At 41.1% G+C, this 20,158-nt stretch overlaps 1 protein-coding gene across 4 annotated transcripts in view; it reads right to left on the bottom strand.

Moving 5' to 3' along the window:
- LOC147178377 (signal peptide, CUB and EGF-like domain-containing protein 3) overlaps positions 1-20,158 on the bottom strand; it is a 109,072-nt gene that overhangs the window by 5,755 nt on the left and 83,159 nt on the right. For all 4 annotated transcript variants that reach the window (XM_086068300.1, XM_086068298.1, XM_086068299.1 and 1 more), the window contains 11 exons: positions 17,234-17,356; positions 10,100-10,216; positions 4,986-5,108; positions 4,776-4,892; positions 4,387-4,482; positions 4,178-4,294; positions 2,970-3,131; positions 2,677-2,880; positions 1,376-1,537; positions 246-413; positions 7-168 (listed from right to left, as the gene is read on the bottom strand). In XM_086068300.1, the coding sequence (XP_085924426.1) occupies positions 7-168; positions 246-413; positions 1,376-1,537; positions 2,677-2,880; positions 2,970-3,131; positions 4,178-4,294; positions 4,387-4,482; positions 4,776-4,892; positions 4,986-5,108; positions 10,100-10,216; positions 17,234-17,356 (1,551 nt within the window). The remainder of the gene's footprint in view (positions 1-6; positions 169-245; positions 414-1,375; positions 1,538-2,676; positions 2,881-2,969; positions 3,132-4,177; positions 4,295-4,386; positions 4,483-4,775; positions 4,893-4,985; positions 5,109-10,099; positions 10,217-17,233; positions 17,357-20,158) is intronic.

The raw sequence follows: 20,158 nt of genomic DNA, 5'->3' as shown, positions 1-20,158 counted from the left end.
ACTCACTCTTGCACTGCGAGACGCTAGTGGCACCATCGAAATCGGTGGTGGTGTTCCCAGGGCAGGAAATGCAGTAGTTCTGCCGGAACTCAGTCTGATAGGTTCCGACTGGGCAGCGGATGCACCTGTGCACTGTGGTGTTGTAGTAATGACCCGGAGAACACTGCACTGCAGCACCCATGAAGACACACATGAAATCAGCGATGTTGTTTTTTTTGGATGGATTCTGTGCATGCTCTTCTCACCTTTGACCTCACAATCGTGGAAGGAGCTCGCACCCTCACGCTTGGTGCCCAGTCCTCCCCCGCAAGGAAAGCACAAGGTCCGACCCAAATCTGGCTGGTATGTGCCGTGGGGACACGCCTGGCAAGGCTTGAAGCCGTCGCCTGAGAAGAACCCGGTGTGACATTGGCCTGTGGAGCGCAGACAGCCACATTACGTTTGGCGGGAATGGTGGACTGGCACAATATCTGGGAGTTGGACTTTAGCAATAGATTAGGCCTCTTAACTCATTCACTGCCATTGACGGCTATGAACGTCAAAAATTAATTTGAACTATTTCTATTAGTTTAACATTTTTTCCCACTTTTGTTAACAAGAGTATGAAAACCTAGATTTTTTTTATTGTACATTTAGAACAGATATAAAATTTGTGATTAATCGTGAGTGAAGTTATGCGATTAATTACGATTAAAAATTGTAATCGCCTGACACTCCTAGTTTTTAATAATCTTTTCTTAAAAAAAAAAGATTAAAAAATAATTACAATTATTTTATTTAAAAAAAAAGAATAATTTTTTTTAATTAAAAATTAGGGGCATCAGGTGATTACATTTTTTTATCGTAATTAATCGCATGATTTCACTAGTTAACTCACGATTAATCACAAATTATATATCTGTTCTAAACACAAAAAAAATCGCCTGTTGCTCCTAATTTTTAATATTCTTTTAGTTTTTTAAATGAATTTATGGCAGTGAATGAGTTAATGACTAGATAGGTGACTTGGGCTAGACCGCTATGTCACTGTGACCTGTCCTGGCTTGGCACCTTTCTATCTATCTGTACTCTGGCACACTAATCCAGTTGAAACCAGTTAAGACCAACAGAGGTCACACATTTTCACATGGACTAGGCTGAGTCATCCCCCCTGTGGGTGGGCAACGAAGACAGTATAAGAGCAGAGACCATTTTGAATAGATCAGGCCTTCTTCCGCATTCAGTAAATAAGGCTCCACAGCTGTGTGCTTGATCTTTCTGGCATCCAGTAAATAGTTTAACTGAGAATATGCAAGTTTCCGGGTTGTTATTATTAGTGTAGTGAGCATTCAAGATAAAAGAACCAGTGAAAGTTCCCATCTGAACTTTACACTACCTGCACACGACGAAATGTTTCGAGCTCCGACAGGACCGTGGCCGTCACTGCCCGGGCACAGGTCACATGCCAGCTGCCCCTCCCTCTCCTGGAAAGTGCCAGGTGGACACTGGACGCAACGTTCCTGCTCACCGTGGTAGTACGAGCCTGGCAAGCACCTGACTGAAAAACAAAATTGACAAAAGCTCCAATAAGAAGCCAGAACACATTTCATCACAAGTATTTTTTATTTTTATTTACCACCACAATATCATTCACTTGACTTGATCAACTTGATCTGCTACAGCAGGGATGGGCAACTTAAAGGATGAAAGTAGTCATAATTTTTCTTCTGCGCTACTGTTGTGCCTTACACAGTACTTAAATAGCGTATAGTACTTGATTTCTATAGCACTTTCCCACATTACAAGGCCCTCAAAGCGTTTACATTCGACTACCGGTACTCATTCACCTACTGATGACGCAGCATCAGGACCAACTGGGGGGTTCAGTATTTTGCTCAAAGATAATTCAACGTGGTCACTATGGTGTGGGATCAAACCCACAACCTCTGGGCTTTGAGGCGACCGCTTAAACAGATGTGTATGTATGTATGTGTATGTAATGTATGTGAAAAATAGCATTTTTAATACGGACAAAATACATGCATATGTCACTAATGTACATCATATTTGAATATATTTCATGCTCAATGCATGTACGAAAGATCCAGCCTTCAACAACAGGGGTTTGGACAATCTACCCCCCCAAAAAACAAAAACAAAAAAACCACAAGTTTTTCCCCCAATGCAAAGGGCTCTCGTAACCATTCAATGATGGCGAAAAACTGCTGAACAACAAAACAACATTAAGTTTAAGAACTAATTTTTTCCATTATTCCACGAAATTGACAACAGTAGAATATTATTGAAGTACTATGATTGTCCTGCACGTCAATCCAAATCCACAAATTATTAGGCCTACTCACGGTGCAAGCGCAATTAAATGGTATCTGCCATCTAGTGGTGAATGATGATATTTCAACTTTAGACCATACAAGGAAACCCAGAATTCGTGAGGGATAAGGGACCAAACCAGGCAGTGAGTAGCGAAAACATGCATATGCCATAATTGACGCCCATTGAAATGTATTGAGGGGGGATTTTTTTTAACTCCCCCAAAATATACCTTTCCATTAAAAATTGGGGATTGCCACCTTTTCTTTTAAATGTTGCCAAAATAATTAGAGAATAGGTAAATCCATGGGTGTAGAGAGGATTATTTTTTTTTAGGCGTGTAAAATATGATGAAGTCTTATTTACCGCATCGGCCACTGTCCTTTTCAGAGCCTGGGCCACAGTTCTCATGATTGGGAGCAGCCTGCGGAAGTTTCTGGGCCACCTCGTATTCCAAACCAGCAACTCGGATCAGGAAGCGTTCTTGGTTGATGGACTTTTTCAGAGCCTTGATGTACGTCTTTACTTGCTTCTCCATACGTTGTCTGAGGCAGCTGAGGTTACAACTTCCTGGTAAGGGTTAAGAAAATAAATTCTGATATTTACATCTATGAAGATAAAAGGATATTGAAATTAAAATATAACATCATAAGACTGACCTGTTGTGTCTCCAGCTTTGACCTCTGCTTCCAGCTCCAAAGTGATGCGCGTTACCTCTTTGTTCGCCGGGTTGCGAGCGCGACGCCCTTTTGCTTTCTTTGACGAGTCACATTTGAGATTGACAAATGTCACCAGGCAGTTACTGCAGGGCTGAGCACCTCCTGTGGAAAAATAGCATCACAGTCACTCAACCAAGTCCAAATTGTTCAACCTCCGAATTTTTTTCCCCATAGGAAATAATGTAAATGCAATTAATCCGTTCCCAAGCTCCAAAACCAGAAAATTCCAATTTTAATTTCTATTGATGTTTTTTACATTTACAGTACAGTACAGTATTTAAACAATAAAAATACATTAACTTACCTGTTGTGGTGTGATGGCATCAGGGGATGATAAATGCTATATTAGTAATGCTAGCTTTAGTTCAGTGCTGAGTTTGTGTATTTTGCATTGGGCATATTGTTAGACTACTAAGCGGTCCTTGCGTGTGTTGTTCAACGTCAGGCACGTTGTTGAACAGCTAAGCGGGGTCCTCATGCCAGTATTTACAGAAGTAGTCGCGGTAGTTACAACTGCGCGATAATTTCCTTCCTAATTCTTTGCTGCCAATGGCACTGTTGTCTTCCTTTGGGCCCATGGCGAAGAAATTTGTCGTGGAAAAATCAAAATGCACCACAGTATGGAGCACCTCCGGGAGTATTCACAATCTGACTGGAAATGAGCAGTGCATCGTCTCAACTACCGCAATGTGAGCATTCGGCATTGCTCGCCTTCGCTACCCGTTTTCAAGGTACGTTCAGCTTAGCTTGCTTTGCTTGGGTGTTCGAACTCCGAAAATGAGTTCAAACTCCGAGGCATTTTTTACTTTTTTACGATTTTTTGGTTGAAGTCCGATTTGTACGAGTTCCAAGGCGTTCAAACTCCGAGGTTCCACTGTATTTACATTCAGCATATTGGCTGAAAGCTAATTGTGTATTGCTAAAAAGGTACAGTAAGTACTCACACTAATTTGGTGCCAAAAAAGGCTACAATCTGCTTCTCAACATACTGTATTGGAACTGATTTAGGAGCAATTCAGACCAAATATCTAAGGGTTTAGAGACATTGCATTTTTGCAAAATTTCTCAGAAATGTTCTACCCCAGTATATGATAAATGACTTGAAACAATCCATTTTAATATAACACCAAACCCATATAAGGGCAGACCTGGTCCGAAAGTCCGGCCCCTGTCCTCTGTCCTGCCAGTCAGTTTCGGGTGCAGGTGGCATTTGGCATTTTTAATCTTGAAAGACGCTGTCTGCTTCACTGGAGGCGCCAAAGTCTCTACAGATAAAGACAGCCAATGTAGGTAGGACGCATGCAGCTTTCACAGTCAACACAAGCGGCTGCGGAGTAAATGATTTGGCGTGCGGCACCTATGCAGCTCTGACTGCTGCTGGAGTTGAGCCGGACGGGGGACTTCCCTCTGACGATGGGGATGCCGCAGCTCACAGAGTAGCTGTTGTCAGACTCTTCAAGAAGACACACAAGCAAAATTGAAATACAATACAATACATTCTGATTGAATCATTCGTTTTTTTTGGTTTTTTTTTCTCCCCCTAAATTTAAGTGCAGCGGTTTACAATATAATTATCATTACTATTATTATTTTTTAGGAATAAAACCACGGCATTGTTTTAGTAAGAGCTACTACGTTACTGCATTTGACCATTGGTCATGGTGGTGGTATTTGGGATAGCTAAGTATTTCCGAGAACCACTGCTGTAGCGTTTTGTCCCGGCTCTCCAATAGGCAGCAAACATACCTGCCAGATAGTGTGCCTTGGAGGCACAGGTGAGTGAGCAGCTCTCTTTCTTGCCCGTTTTGCTGCAGGTGAGAGTAGCCTTGGGGGCGACAAGGCCCGGAGGACATTTCACTAGCTCTGAGGAGAGATAGAAGACAGTGCTGTAGAAATTAAACAATGCTGCCAAGAGTGGATTTCCCTTTACCACTAGAGGGCAGTGCTGCTACATACCAATACAGTCTTTTCTGTTCCAGTGCAACTTGTATCCAGGTGGGCAGGTACACTCGTAACTCCCCAGAGCGTTAATGCATCCATATTTACATCCTCCTCGGTTTATACTGCATTCATCAATATCTGAAAATGGAGGATACGTTGATTGGATGTGCTTTGCAAAAAATAGACAAACATTTTTTATTGATTAATTTGAGTTTATTGCTCAGGAACATTTTATTTTTGAATGGATTCTTTTTAGTGGCTTCTGTAGTTCAAACGAGTTCTTGCTGACGTTGCTCTAACGACATAGCTGCTGACAGCGAGGAGGTAGTTTAAAAAAAAACATACACAGTCAATATTGCTAAATTGGGGACTTTTCCTACCTCTCAGCCCAGCGACTGTGTTTTTGAAAAAGTGCCTAACTTTAGAAACAGCCAACATGAGCGGAATCATTGTCACATTCTTTTCCGTATGATTCCTGGTGAAAGGAAATCACATGCTGAACATTTTTAAACACATCATTTATACATTGCAAAAGGAGTGATTTATTGACATGTTGGAAACTTTTGACCCGAGGTACAGGCTTCCAAACCACAAATATTTTGCCAAGGTCTCATTGCCTCACCTGCTACAACACTAAACAAGAAAAAAATAATTGAAAGCTGGATGGGGTGCAGTGTAACTCTAACTCTTACATATGAACCAGCCGGTCCGTGCAACTTTATGTTAAATTGTTAAACATACTAAATAAGAATTTATAAATTTCTTAAGGAGTGTTATGAACATGTTTTGACAAAAATGATAGGCCTATTTCCCCCCATTTTTTTCATTTTTTATTTGTAAAGAACAAAAACAAAACACTTTTATTTCAATTATTCTGTGGAGGTTGAGGCAATTTAATGCTGGGGGGAAAAAACTTGCAAATTTTTTTTTTTTCAAAGCTTGTTTGGCTTTGGAGCCATAAAGCAAATCCTAGAATATGGGCTGGGCGGTGGGAAAAAGATAAGCAAATTTTGTTTTCAATTACGTCACTGTCGTTTGTTTTTTCAGTATGCCTAGTGGGGAAAAATCAATTATAATCAGTGAGTAGATTTGTGTGTGTGTGTGTGTGTGTGTGTGTGCTGGGGGATTTTATTTTAAGGCCATATCATCCAGCTCTCATTAAAGCAGATTGTTAATATACTGTCCATCTCACGTGTCCATCTGACATTTGAAGATCAATATGTAGATAGAGTGCTTCTCGTTGCTTAAATCGTTTTGTAGCTGGTACAGGGTCCGTTTACAAAAAAATTGGAGTTGGGCACTTGGTGGACCTGCAGTGTCAATGCAGCCTTAGTGTATTCTTTATAACTGTCAGTCCAGGGTGGAGTCACTAGGATGGGTTCCAGGCCCTTCTGTGACCCTGAACGTGATGAGCGTGTTATATAAAATGGATAGATGGATGGAATGTGCTTGCGCAGTTGCAGTCCACAGAGTCCACTTTCAATTTATTGGTCAAAACATCGCAAAGAGGAAGACTGAAATCACCGTTAATGGTAAGCAGGGAATGACTTAAGGGGAAGAGCAAATATAAGTGTTGGTAACATTAGGGGAGCGATACAAAAATAATCATGATGAATGGCACCTATTTGATGCTTTTCAGGACCTCCTGCGACATTGAGAGACACAAGAAAATGGACTAGATGCCACAGAGGAGGCGGAATTTCCGATTTCCGGGTTTGCGACGTGTGGGCTGCGTCGCAGTACTTGCGCTTCCTTCCGCCTTTGTGCCCCTCGGTTGCGCGTTCCCGTCGACGGGTGCGAGGCTGCGAGTGTGTAGTGTCTGTCTCAGTGTCCGAAGCATTTCAGATAGCCGAGAAGCGGTTGGGGGGCTTAGGGGTGGGGGTGCCGGAAACGGCGCTGATGTGTAAAACCCGGAAGTCCGTGGCATCTACCCCATAAAGAGTAGAAGAAACTGATAGAGATCATGGCAGGGATTGATGAAGCTGACTGTTGATATGAAACGCTCCACCTTGTCTCATTCAATCATTCACCCCAAGTAAAAAAAAAAAAAGAAAAAAAATTGTCTGCATGCCTCTCCATTCCGCGAAGAGGATGATGACTTCATCAAGTGCAGTCTGCCAATGTGTCGCCCAGAGCGGCTTGGAAACATGGCGAGAGATGCGCTGCTTACCCTCCGCATCAAAGCACTCGATTTAAAGGACGAACAACTCTAATGAATATCTGATGGAAGCGGCGCTCATCTGCCAAAAACTCTTTTTTTGACTTCTTTTGTTTTTTTCCATACTTGAAATACAATCAAATAAATCTCCGCTGACCTTTCTGCAAATCCCTTGAGGCCTTTTCCCCTTTCATGCACACAGACGAGTGAAGACAAATTGAAATTTTGAATTGATGCCGACACCATAGAGAGTGACTGACTTCATGGAATTGGGATGTTTGGTCAAATTGAGGGAATATTACAATCTGCTGAAGTGATCACAGAAGGAGAATTCTTGCCAAAGACATTCTGATATTGCCCTCAAATAAATATTAATGAATGCACACACACGTTCGTTTGCACCCCAGGAATCTATTTGTGCCGAAACCAGGGACATTTTGAAACACACAGGTCTGAAGTCAACAATATTTTCTTAGCAGATAAGCAAAAAGCAAGCGGATTGTTTTGCTAGGCGAAGAGGCTTGCTGAACTCTCACTTGGGAAGAATGCCGACGGGTCGCGGCACAATCCTCGACAGCAGGTCAGCGACCTGACTGGGTTTGTTGAGTGCGAGCCGGTTGTTAAACACTGAGCCGGGCCCTCGGCTATATTTTGGGCTTGATGAAGCACAGTGGGGGCAACCTAAGCTCAGTTATGAGCGGCAAGTGAGGACATACATCAATAAATCTCCCGGGTTATCTAATAGTTCCGACAGTGGCGATGAAAAGCCCGGCAAAGCCATTCATCACCGCTCCTCTAAACAATGGTAGCACGTCGTTTATGTCGGTGCGCTCCATCATGAGAGGAAAAGCACTACAAATCCAATGCTGGTGCTTTTATTCCATCAACAGACAGACAGACATTTTGCAGCATGAGCCAACACTTGAGCATTTTGGAACCTTCCCATGTGTCACATGCCCCTCCCAGACTCACACTTATTGTGACATTGATTTATTCGCAAACATGCTTGACAGTAAATTTTACTCTAAACTGAGTCGATTTGGTCCCACTAAACGGAGTAAAATTTACACTTGCAAGAGAGTAAAATATTCAGAGTAAATGTTACTCAAAATATTTTTTTAATTATTATAGCACCCCTGGCTTAAAGGAATTATAGTTATTACAAAAAACGGCCAGCAGGTGGCAGCAGAGTATAAGATATCAACCAGGGCCATGTTGCAACAAGCTCTTTTTGCCAGTGTTTTCAACAGGTTTGTGAATAATGATGAAACTTAGCTATATTCTAATGCTAATTGCTGCAAAACAGAAACAGATACAAATACACGTTTTTCCTGATGAAAGAAGAGACTCTAATCTTTCTTTTGGTAGGCTCCATGTTTTTATAGTAATAGAACAGAATATTCTGTGGGCCCTGCCAAATCAGTCAAAATCCAATAAAACAGCCGGGGCCGAAGGGGGTTGCTTCAATGAAAATGGCTGGGAGTGAATGAGTTAGGAGTCGTTTTTAGCTCAGGTGGTAGAGTGGCATTCGCCCAAGCTGAAGGTCGTGAGTTCGTTCCTCAACCCTTGTGTAACTTTAAAAAAATAAATAAACTAGCAAAATGTACTCCAAACATGTTCTTCAAAAATGTATTTAGAATTTCTGAGTGCAAAAAAACTTTACTAGGTTATTGTTATGGGATAGGCCAATTCTCTCGACTCTCACACACCCTAAAAATACTTTGAGTAACATTTACTTTTCATATTTTCTTTTCTTCCAATTGTAAATTGTACTCTGTTTAGAGTGGGACCAAATAGACTCTGTTTAGAATAAAATGCCCTCTTCAAAATGTACTGTGTGATATTTAATAAACTAAACGTTGCATTTGATTTCCTATGATGCACATTTGTCAACAAAGGCCCACAATGTTGTTATGTCATCACAAGAATTTACTAAGCGTGCCGAAAGATACGCGCTCTAATAAAAAGAGGACAAATTGAAAATCAAGTACATTTGGGTTGTGCATCTCTGCTCGGTGGCCGGCCAGGTGTGTCAAACTAAGAGCAATTTTGAAAAAGCGCTATGGAGACAGCAGACGATCCTAAGCAGTGATACGCGCAAACTGAAAGGGACGCCTGATGTGCTGAAGCAGGCCTCTTGCTGCATGTCAGGAAGCTGTGACACGTTCACCCCTCAGAACATTCACACCTCCCTACTGACTCTCTCGTCTATCTGGCCCACGGTACCGGTTGTCGCAGGTCACGCTCCACCTTGAAGTAAAGTAGCCTAACACTTTTTTGAAATCACGTTTTAGTCCATTAACGACAGCACAAATCACCTATGCTCTACATTGCTGCCAAGTGTAGCGTCATCTTAGATTGATTTCCTGCCTTGCGGGCAGCCACCTGTTTCTGCTCATTTGAGTCGATTTGGAAATCAACTTGCAAAGACGTAAACCATCTTGAGCTGGGTAATCCATCACGGCCAGCATTTAGTTACATTTTGTCTTTAGATGCGGTTGCACGCAGGGACTTTTTTCGAGTTGATATTCTCGATGTGGTGACATTCAGATTAATGAGTTGGACGGCGTAAAGACTTTACACCCTGAAACCATGGAAATAAACACATCATGTCCAATTGTTGGTTTAGAACTCTTAGGACTCAAGAGCTTCTCAGATTAATCTAATTACTCAACATTTATTTATTTATTTCAAAAGAACGCTTCAAGAGCCTCTTCAAGGGCAACCAGGGCATCTGGCAAATCTTCACCCTCATACACGTGGAAGCTTCCAAGGCATGCAGCTTTAAGCAGAAAGCTTCCACACCTTTTTATGAACTGGAATAAATGAGTGAGATTGTGGTAGGTTCTCCCCGTTCAATACGAGAGAGACTCATTGAGGGTGTGAAGAGGCATCAGGTTAAAAGAAAGTGTGATGGACAGAAGATTTACACAAGGACTAATAAAAAACAAACAAAGCGTAGCTGGCTTACCTCCGCAGTGCGCCAGGCCATAGAGGACGTAGCCCTTGTGACAAAGGCACTGGAAGCTTCCTGCAGAGTTGACACAAAAATGGTCGCAGGCGCGGTCAAAGGAGCACTCGTCAATGTCTGCACAGGACAAAGAGAGAGACAGTTAGAAATGTTGCCATCACTCATACACCACAAAGAGCAGGACCCGGTCCACTTTCCTCTCTTTTGTATTGTTTGTCATGCATTTCAATGGAGCACATCAAAATAACAACAACAACCTTTGGTCCCATGTCGGTTGCTGTGATTGCCCTCCTGCAGTTACTGCGTTTTCCATTTCGATGCGGCGAAATGGAATCTTCAAAGTACACTTTTGGAAATGGCGAGTGGGAGCAGCAGGAGTCAGCTGATAATAGGTGCCCAAGTGCATTTTTTTTCTTCCCTCTGAGAGCCTGTCAATCCCCCCCACCCCCCCCCCCCCCATCGAAATATACAATAAAGGCCTAAAGATTGCTTTGCACGCTCATATGCCAATGTGTCATGTCAGAGTGACAGTTGCTCAAAAAAATAAATAAATAAATAATCAAATGTGTCACTTTCTGAATGATGTGCTCCTGTAAAATGTGTGCAATTTTTATAAGACGGTCACTTTGGGCTCAAGGATCATTGTCTTGTACAAGGAAATCAATGAAAAGGGTTAAATATGGACCATGGCGGCGTCAAGCAACATTCATGAAATTTTCCGTAGCCTCATTCATCTATTTTTTTTTCTTTTTCTGGAGAGCTCAGTTCATTCGGGTAATTTTACCAATTTGACATAGCCTCATTCATCTTAATTTTACTCTCCTCTAGGTGTCCTGCCAAAGAATTAATATGGGGACAGAGGTCATCTGGCCATTCCGGCCTGAGGCTTGAACCCAAGCGATCATAAGGCTATCAGGGAGAGAGGTTTGAGTGGCGTGAGGTCAGATGGGACTGACGCTAAACGGGCCTAGCTCACAAGTTCTTCCAATTCTGGGCTCTGGACTGCAAACTCATCCGAGCATGCCGCTATGGACCTTGCTTCCCCAACGGTTCCCAATAGGTTTGAAGAAAATAATTATTTGCCTAGGTATCCTGAACAGATGGTTTCAGGGGAGAACCCAGTTGGTTTAACCAAAGCATAGGATATTTGCTTAAAGAAAGCGTGTCCAAACTATAGCATGAGGGCCATTTAAAGCCCGCCATCCATTTTTCAGCGGCCCATGGCATATGCAAAAAAATGACATTTTATAAAAAAAATTAAAACAAGAGTGGTGTGGGGTACATAGGGATTACCACTACTACTAAAAAATATGTTTTAGATACTGCAGAACCTTTTTATATTTCGCTGGGGTCAAGCCAAAATCTCATAAATCACAATTTGACAAATTTCATATCAATATCTATATACTTATGGTCATTCCACACATGTGCCATATTTATTTTTTTATTAATTATTGACAAATGTTGCAAATGGCTTGCTCTCTTTGATGATGCAATGTTCATGATTGAACAAACCTGTTGTTTTCGTTGTCTCCTAAAAAGTGACAGTTTTGAAGTACAAGGTTTTGGCCCAACACCAGAGATGCGCAAATCTTCAAATGAACTATTTACAACTATAATAACGTTTTTCATAACACTGTGCACTCTAAAAAGACAATTGTTGAACCAATTTAAGATCACAAATTGAATTGTTGACCAACTTTAAATCTTTTTTTGCTTCAATTGGTAACACATGATTGAATAAAGTTAATTCAGTTTATTTAATTATTTATATTATTAAGTTTAATGAATTCATAATTAATTAAATTTCTTTGTAATCTTAAATTGGTTCAACAATTCTCTTTTGAGAGTGCAGTGAATACATTTAATTAACTTTTAGAGCAAAAATGGTTGCCTCCACTTTCTGCTCTCCACATTGTTAACATATCACATTAACTCATTCACTGCCATTGACGGCTATGAACGTCAAAAATTCATTTGAACTCTTTCTATTAGTTTAACATTTTTTTTATGAAAACTTAGATTTTTTTTATTGTACATTTAGAACAGATATAACATTTGTGATTAATTGTGAGTTAGCTATTGAAGTCAAGCGTTTAATTAATATTAAATTTTGTTAATCACCTGACGCGATAAAAAAAACAAGAAAAAATGATAACAAATTAGGGGCATCAGGCGATTAAAATTTGTAATCGTAATTAATCGCATGAATTCAGTAGTTAACTCACGATTAATCACAAATGTTATATCTGTTCTAAATGTACAATAAAACATTCTAAGTTTTCATACACTAGTTAACAAAAGTGGGGAGAAAAATGTTAAACTAATAGAAATAGTTCAAATTTATTTTTGACGTCTATAGCCGTCATTGGCAGTGAATGATGACTCCTTGGTAACTGCTTCAGAAATGGTCAGCTTACTTCAGGTCACTCTTCTATTTGGTTATCAAAGCAGGGATGGTGATTTGGTTTGAATATATTGTAGTGCGATGTCGGGCCATGGCCACCCCAAAATCGTGAAAAACATTCAACCATTTGCCTTCACACATTTGATAGAAAGCTGTTCAGGTGGAAGTTTTTCAAATAAGTGTAACATATGGACACCCTTGCTGTAGAGGTATACCTTGGTACAACTGTCTGTAAAGTGTTGCACAATAATCACAGTAAGAAGACTGGTAAAGGACTGTGACCTGTAGTGAACCAAGGTCAAATCTTGTGTGGATTTCTTGAAGCTTTATTTGCACTTTATTTGTCTGAGCCATGATGGGATTTAAAGAGTGCTGACTAGGTCAGGTGTTGCAATAGGGGATGTCGATGCACAACTTATCATTATGTAATTTATGCTGCCGAGTATACTTTCCAAGACATCTGGGACTCCCACAACCCTTATTTACCAGTCAGCTCAGGTGAAGTATGCAGGACGTCACCAAGGCGAAAACATTACGCGAGCACTATGATTCCTTTGGTGTGGCCAAAATCACAATTTGGGATCAAATCAATAAATCAAACTGTAACCCATAATTTCAGCCACAAGCTAAAAAAGAAAAAGAAAAGAAGTGTGAGGTAATGCCAGTTTAGGTAAAAGACGTCCCGTGTGAAGAACGTGTCCCGGACTGCCCTCACATGGATTAGAAGGGAGAAGCAGACGAAACACACACAGCAGGGCGTTGAGTTTGGAGGAATGCTGGCAGCGGTTCAACAGACATGCCCCATCCTGATATATAGGCCACGGTCCACTGACAGCTAGGAAGCACCGTGACTGTTTAAACCGAGATAACTTTACAATTCAGCTTACACATCTCAACACCCCACAGAGACACTAAACTGCTATTTAAGTGTATTTGATGCCACGGAGGCCTCAGCATCGACTTACTGCAGGGCAGGTCAAACTCGGGGTGTAAAGGTGGACTGAAGAAGCAATATCACTCAGCTTTTGCACACTTGGCTGCTGCAGAATCGGGTTAGTCAGCTCCACACCCTTTATCTGCTCATCCCAACTTTCATAGAACACGTTTGGAAAAGCTATTTTTGTCATAAATATTGAACAATATGAAAAAGGCAACATTTATGATAAATCCCAAAGATTAATATGAATAAGAGAATCCATTTGAGAGTTGTTGATAGCTTTTGTTTTCACCTGGAGCTAATTGAATGTGTGAAGAAAAAAAAAAACGGTGAGACGTTACAAGGACGAAACAAGGGCAACGTTGTTCCCAAGCGCACCCAAAGACTCATTTCATAAAAACGAAACTTTGCTTTATTTGTGCATACGCTCTGCACGTGTTCTCACTTTTCTATGTGAGGCTTTCAAATAACAAGAGAAAAGCCTTGTTCCAAAAATATGAAGTGACAAGAAAGTATCTGAAGCACACGGAGAGACGCACTGTTTTCTTTTCGCACACATGATGTTTATCTGTTTGTGCTGGAAAGCAAACGCAAGAAGACACTGATGTGAACCAGGCGGCAGAGTGATTGACCACATGAGGAAAAGACACAAGATTAAAGAATGGCATGTCTTGTGTTTTTCGACTCGGCATGAGGCAGAACTCATCTCAGTAGTTCCAGCCTGCTTGCTGTCTTCTACCAGATGTTCTTGAGGTGGCTTGATTTATCCAACAATGAGAGGTTTTAGGGTCGCAACCGTAATTTCCAACACCGGTGTGCCGCCACACCACAGCAGACGTTGTTTTGTTTGTGGTCTGAGCTCCATAAATGCGCAAGTATATTGTTTGCTTTAAAATATAAATAAGGAATTTAAGTTGTTTTGTTTTTGTGTTGTTTGGTTGCTTCATTTGTGAAGTGTAAACTATGCTTCAAAAATGGCCATGATGAAAATCATTTGTTTTGCATTCAATGCGCTCACATTCAAATGTTTTTTTTGTTTGTCCCCTAAAAACCTTGTTTAATTGATTGTGCTTTTTGTCCGTTTATTGGCAGTCTTTTAATACACCTTTTGCACCATCACATTTCTATTTCTCTCCAAATGTAACTGCCAATAGCAGGTATAGTCGGCATTCCCATTAATATTTAACTGTATTACCCAATATTTAATAATAATAATAATAATACATTTAATTTCTAATGTACTTTACATTTCAGAAGAAATCTCAGTGCTACAGGGAAAAGCATATATATTATATTGACATTAGGGTTTATTTTATTATTTGTTGTGTAGAAGTCAGGGCACCAAACGGTGAGTTGAATGACTTAAAACGTTTGTGTACAAGTGCTAGTGCGCCTACTTGTTTACCCATGTGTGATGTCACGTCAGTATGTGCTAGCATGTTAATTAGGCTAGCATGCTAGCTAATACTGTTAATAAGCCACAGGTCCCCTGTCCGTGTCGCCACCCGCCCCCCCCCCCCCCGCCCTATCTATTTTTTTTTTTAATGCACCACATACACTCAGCAACATGCTTGGGTGGCGGGTGGATCGGAGCGTGGGAATATCATTTCCATCGGCTCCGGTTCACCTGCTCCTAATTTTAATGCACCACACACACACACTTGTATATACACTGGGTGGGGTCACATTCACGGTTTAGGGATAGAGTTCGCCAGTCCGCGAGCTGGCGGACTCAGTAACAGGGGTTAATTTTCACAAAGAACGCTGGGGTGACGACCGGGGCCTTCCCCCGCTGGGCCTGGGGTTCGGGGGTGTCGGCCGCCCTCCGGTGCCCCCATCTCCCCCTTCTGCCCCCGGTGTTCCGTCCTTCCACACGGCGGGGGGTGGGGTGGGCGCGGCTGCCCTCTCCGCTCCGCTGTCCGGCCCCTCTTCGGCGCCGGTGCCTGGGTGCGGGTGGTCCCCGGGGGCTGTGGGTCGGGGGTTGGGGGGCTGCCGGTTGGTCGGGGTGGGGTCGGGGGGGGGGGGGGGCTTTGTTGGGGGGGGGCGGTGGTGGGGGTTGCGGGGTGGGGGGTGTCTGGGGGATTGGGGGCATGGGGGCGGCTGGGGCTGGGTTGGGGTGGGTGGCGGGGGTGGATGGGGGGCGGGGGGTTGTGGGGGGGGGGGGGGGGGGTTGGGGGCCGGTGGGGTGCCTGGTGGGCCTGCAGTGCCCCGTCCTGCTGCGTTGGGCCGGGGGCGCGGGCCGTGTTGGGGCGGGGGGCGCTCCTGCTCCTGGGTTTGCTCTCCGGCCGGTGGCCCTGGTGGGGCCCGGGGGTCGTCCTTTGGCGCTGCCGCGGCCTGGGGGGCCCTGAGGTGTTGCGCTTGCTCTGTTCCGGCGGGGGTCGACGGCTCCCCTCTTTGGTGGAGATTTTCATGCATGCCAGATCCACCACACCAGCATCTACCGAAACTCAGACACAATCTGTTTCCTCCTCAGGTTATTGAATCGGTGGAGGCTGGTGTCTCGGATCTCACGCGGCTTCGTCTGTCCTTCCTTCCTTTTCTCGGTCTCTCCGTTGGTCTCTTGAGGCCTCCCTGATTTTATGTTTTTTGGATTTGTTGGGGTCTGGATGTTTCTTGGGCTGGGGAGGAGTTCTGGTGGGGGGTGTCTGGTCGGTGCTGGATTTCACCTTCCTTGGTTTTCCTCGGTCCCCTCGGGTCTCCTGGTGTTCGATTTAGGTGAACGGTATGAGATTTTTTTTTTTTCTAATAGGTTTTCTGGTGAGCTAACAAACACACGCACGCACGCACGCACAAACAAAAAATACAAAAAAATGTATGTATGTGTGTATGTATATATGTATATATGTATGTATATATGTGTATATATATATATATATATATTTTAAAAAAAAAAGAGCAATGATGATGACATTTCCGAATGAACAATACTGAGCTCTTTAAAATAAAAAAAATAAAAAATAAAAAAAAATAAGCCACATGTGAAGGTTTGTTTGATTAAAAGGGAAGTCAACCCCCCATTTTTTTGACAATAATATGTTCTATGCAGCCCCACTAGTCTAAATAGGTTATTCTGTTTAATATTACGCCAGTGGAATATGAGTTAAGCAGCAAAATCCAGCCGTTTTTATCTATCTCAAGGGCGGCCATTTTGATGACCAATCACAGCGCAGCTTCAGAAAACAGGCGAGCTGTGATTGGTCGTTGACTGAGCCCTGAGCAACTGTGATGTCATCTTCAGTCGACAGCAAGTGACAAAATGGCCGCCCCGAGATGGATAAAAACTGCCAAATTTAGCTTCATAATTCCACAAATGTAATATTAACCACAATGTCATGTTTTTAGACTAGTGGGGTCACATATAACATATTATTGTCAAGAAATGTTTAAGGTTGACTTCCACTTTAATTTAATTACTCAATACAGTTGTGTTTGTAACATGGGTTTGTGAAAGTGTACATTCTAGATGCATGGAGGCCTTATGGTCCTCTCTGTTCTAAGTAATTTGCTACCATCTTTTGGCTTCTATACACAATTACAAACCTCTTTTGGAGGGTTGTCAATTATTTGCAAATCTTTGCTGAACTCCAAATCCCTTGCAAATAGGAGGGATTCATTTTACCGTACTGTATGTCCCATTATCATAGCATGCGTGAAAATTCCGACAAGCACTGCATACAAATGCCCTTGCCATGGACAATAAATCATGATATGACACAATGTGTATCAGTATTCAGCTCTTACAAAGGTATTTGAACGTACGCTTCACATGTTTGTTGTAGTGTATACCTACCTTGACATGTTCTCTCATTGGTCAGCAGCTTGTAGCCTTTTTTGCAGCTGCACTCAAAGCTGCCCACTGTGTTCCGACACACATGGTCACAACCCCCGTTGTTAAGACGGCACTCGTCAATGTCTGCGAGAGGGAAATCAGCGACAGATATGACAAAAAGCCTAACCTTCAATTTGAAATTTTTGTAGTGTGTGTGATACATTAAATAATGCTACATTATCTTCTTACGAAGCAACAATTACCTATGAATAAATGATGATGTGGCAAAAAAACAACAACACACTTTTTGGAATAAGTATCTGCAATTTTGCAATTGCAAATGCTGACAACAAATACTTAAAATCAGGAAGCGCATGCACTATAAAAAATATTTATTCTTTTGTTAGATTAAAAAAAAAGTTACATTGAAATTAGGGCGTGGCGATTCATCAATTTGATTTAATAACTATCAATGCTGACACGGCTGCAAACAGAGCATCATGGTAGTTGACAGAAGCACAAGTCAGTGATGTCAACTGGATTGTGTAGTTACTGTATACTCTTTGACCTCTCAAGTATCTTATTTTTTCTTTAATTGGCAAGCGACTTTTTCATTCACTTTCACATTGATTTCCATTTGACAAAAAAGAAGGCAAACATATTCAATTATTTTAACTCTTTGACTGCCAAACATTATCCAAAAAACAACCCCAACAATGCCAGCTGATTTCGAGTATTTTAACTCATCTTCAGTCAAACAGAATATTGGTGGGTACCAAATGGAAAATCGCGTTCCTTTCTTTCATTAGAAAAAAAGGTATGTTTCTACCTTATTCTGTTCTTTAGTAATCATCATTTGAAAATACCGGTAGATAATTTGAATGACCTTGAGCAAAAATTTAAAAGGAGAAAACAAGCTTTTTGTGAAGATACACTTTCTGCATAACAGTGACTTTGACACTAATATTTTTAGTTTAGTGATGCTCTGTGAATTAGATTTAATGTGACAAAGGCTTTGATCATTTAATCCTTGAAAACGTTCTATTTCATCAGATTTGTCTTGTTTCATTATAATTCCATACACCGGGAGCCCATTGAAAAGAGATACAATGCTCATTGAGAACCCCCCCCCCCCCCCCCCCCCCGTAGTTGACGTCAATTGACGTTATTGGTGGCATTCATTAGGATTTTAGCATACGTCATTAAACGTTTTTGGCGGTCAAAGAGTTAAAGACATTGTGCCTGTTTACACTTTACAAGAGCAGAGGCTTATTGGAAACTTTTCAACCGGAATAATATGCTTCCAAACCCCAAATATTTTGCCAGGGTTGCCTTGCCTCACCTACACAAGTCAACAAAGAAAAGACCATGAGAGTGTGTAACATATGTAGCAGCTGAAAATATTAATTCATTAATGATTATGTTTTTCAATTACTCGTAATACATCTAAATTAACGCTGGGGGGGGGGGGGGGGCAGTTTTAAAGAGTGTTTGTTATGAGGAGAAACAAAGCAAATCCCAAAATGGAAAAAAAACAAAAAAAGAAAAGTCAATGTCATTTTCATTTGCTATAAGTGAAGGGCAAAAAACAATTGAAAGTGGAATTGGGATTTTGTGTGTGAAAAGAGTCTTTTATTTTAAGACTATATCACACAGCCCAAATTGAAAGTACAATTAATGTATTGATAACATACTTTCAATACTTCATCTGATCTTTTTAAGCAGAAAATGCTGCAACCAGTATGCATCAGTCTTTAATGATTTAGACAGGCCTCTAAATCCTCATTAGCCATCTTCTTCTGATTAGTGAGCACTTTATTTCTTCAGCCAATACCCAATCAATATATCATGCGCCCATTGCCGCCTGGATGGTGTTCTGCCTTGGCACTGATTCGGGTCCATCTTGAATAATCGTTACAAACGCCTTTTCATCATCTGGTAAAATAAATGTATCCAAAATGAACAAAATAATTCCGTCCTTGTCCCATTCTCTTTTCCGCCCTTCAGAAGTGGCCGACCCGCAACGAGCGCCAGTGCAGCCTGCGTTTATTTTCCTGCTCTTTCCTCTCAAACCAAACTAACACCAGAAGATGAACTTTTATTAGAGATGTTAGTGTGCTATTGCAAGCTGTAGGAAGCAAAATTATGTTTTTGGACACCGTGCCTTCTCACTGTCTTTCAGTCTTTGTTTCCTCAGTATCCTGATATAATGCTTATTTTATTATATTACAGCGAATATAAATAAGGCAGTCAGGTTGCTTGAGTTGAGGGGGTTTCTGACTTGGAAAGCTGTTAGCAGGACAAAAACTGCTGAAACCGAAAAGCAAAGTGCATCATGAGAATGTTCAAACAGCCATAGTTAAGTCTTTAAATTGACAAGCACGTTGGTTTGTTAGATGAGCTGTACTTGTGAATGTTCGCATTCATCCAGGTCATCTCATTCTCAGGGCATTCAAAGTGTTGCCATACATACCTTCAAAAAGTAACTTAGTTGATTGATTACCTGGTTTTAAAAGTAATTGAGTTTTATTTTCAGATTACAAGTTACATTGAGCAGAAATCGGCAACCCCGCTAAACATTAAAATGACACCGGGTTGATTGGAAGTGCATTTTCAACAGTGACATTTACGAATAAAGTTAATTTTTATTACAAAAAAAATAAAGATAACCTTTTTGTATTAACATATTTACTTTTACTAAAAAAATTGTCATTTCTGGATTTCACTTAACATAAATGGTCTACTTGTTAATAAAAATAATAATAACAATAATAATTGTTAAAATAATAATAATAATAATAATAATAATTCTTATTATTATTATAATAAAAAAAGGAGTCTAGACCAATTAACATAAACATATTTTTAAATAAAATGTAAAATAGAGGCAGTCTTTAATTATTATTATAATATTTGTTTTACTATACATATTTAACTATTAATTTT

The sequence above is a fragment of the Leptonotus elevatus genome, chromosome 2, assembly GCF_054856555.1.
Source record: "Leptonotus elevatus isolate MCC_2025b chromosome 2, RoL_Lele_1.0, whole genome shotgun sequence".
Classification (NCBI taxonomy): domain Eukaryota; kingdom Metazoa; phylum Chordata; class Actinopteri; order Syngnathiformes; family Syngnathidae; genus Leptonotus; species Leptonotus elevatus.
The sequence above is the reverse complement of the archived record's forward strand: the minus strand, read 5'-3'. Positions and strand labels throughout refer to the sequence as shown.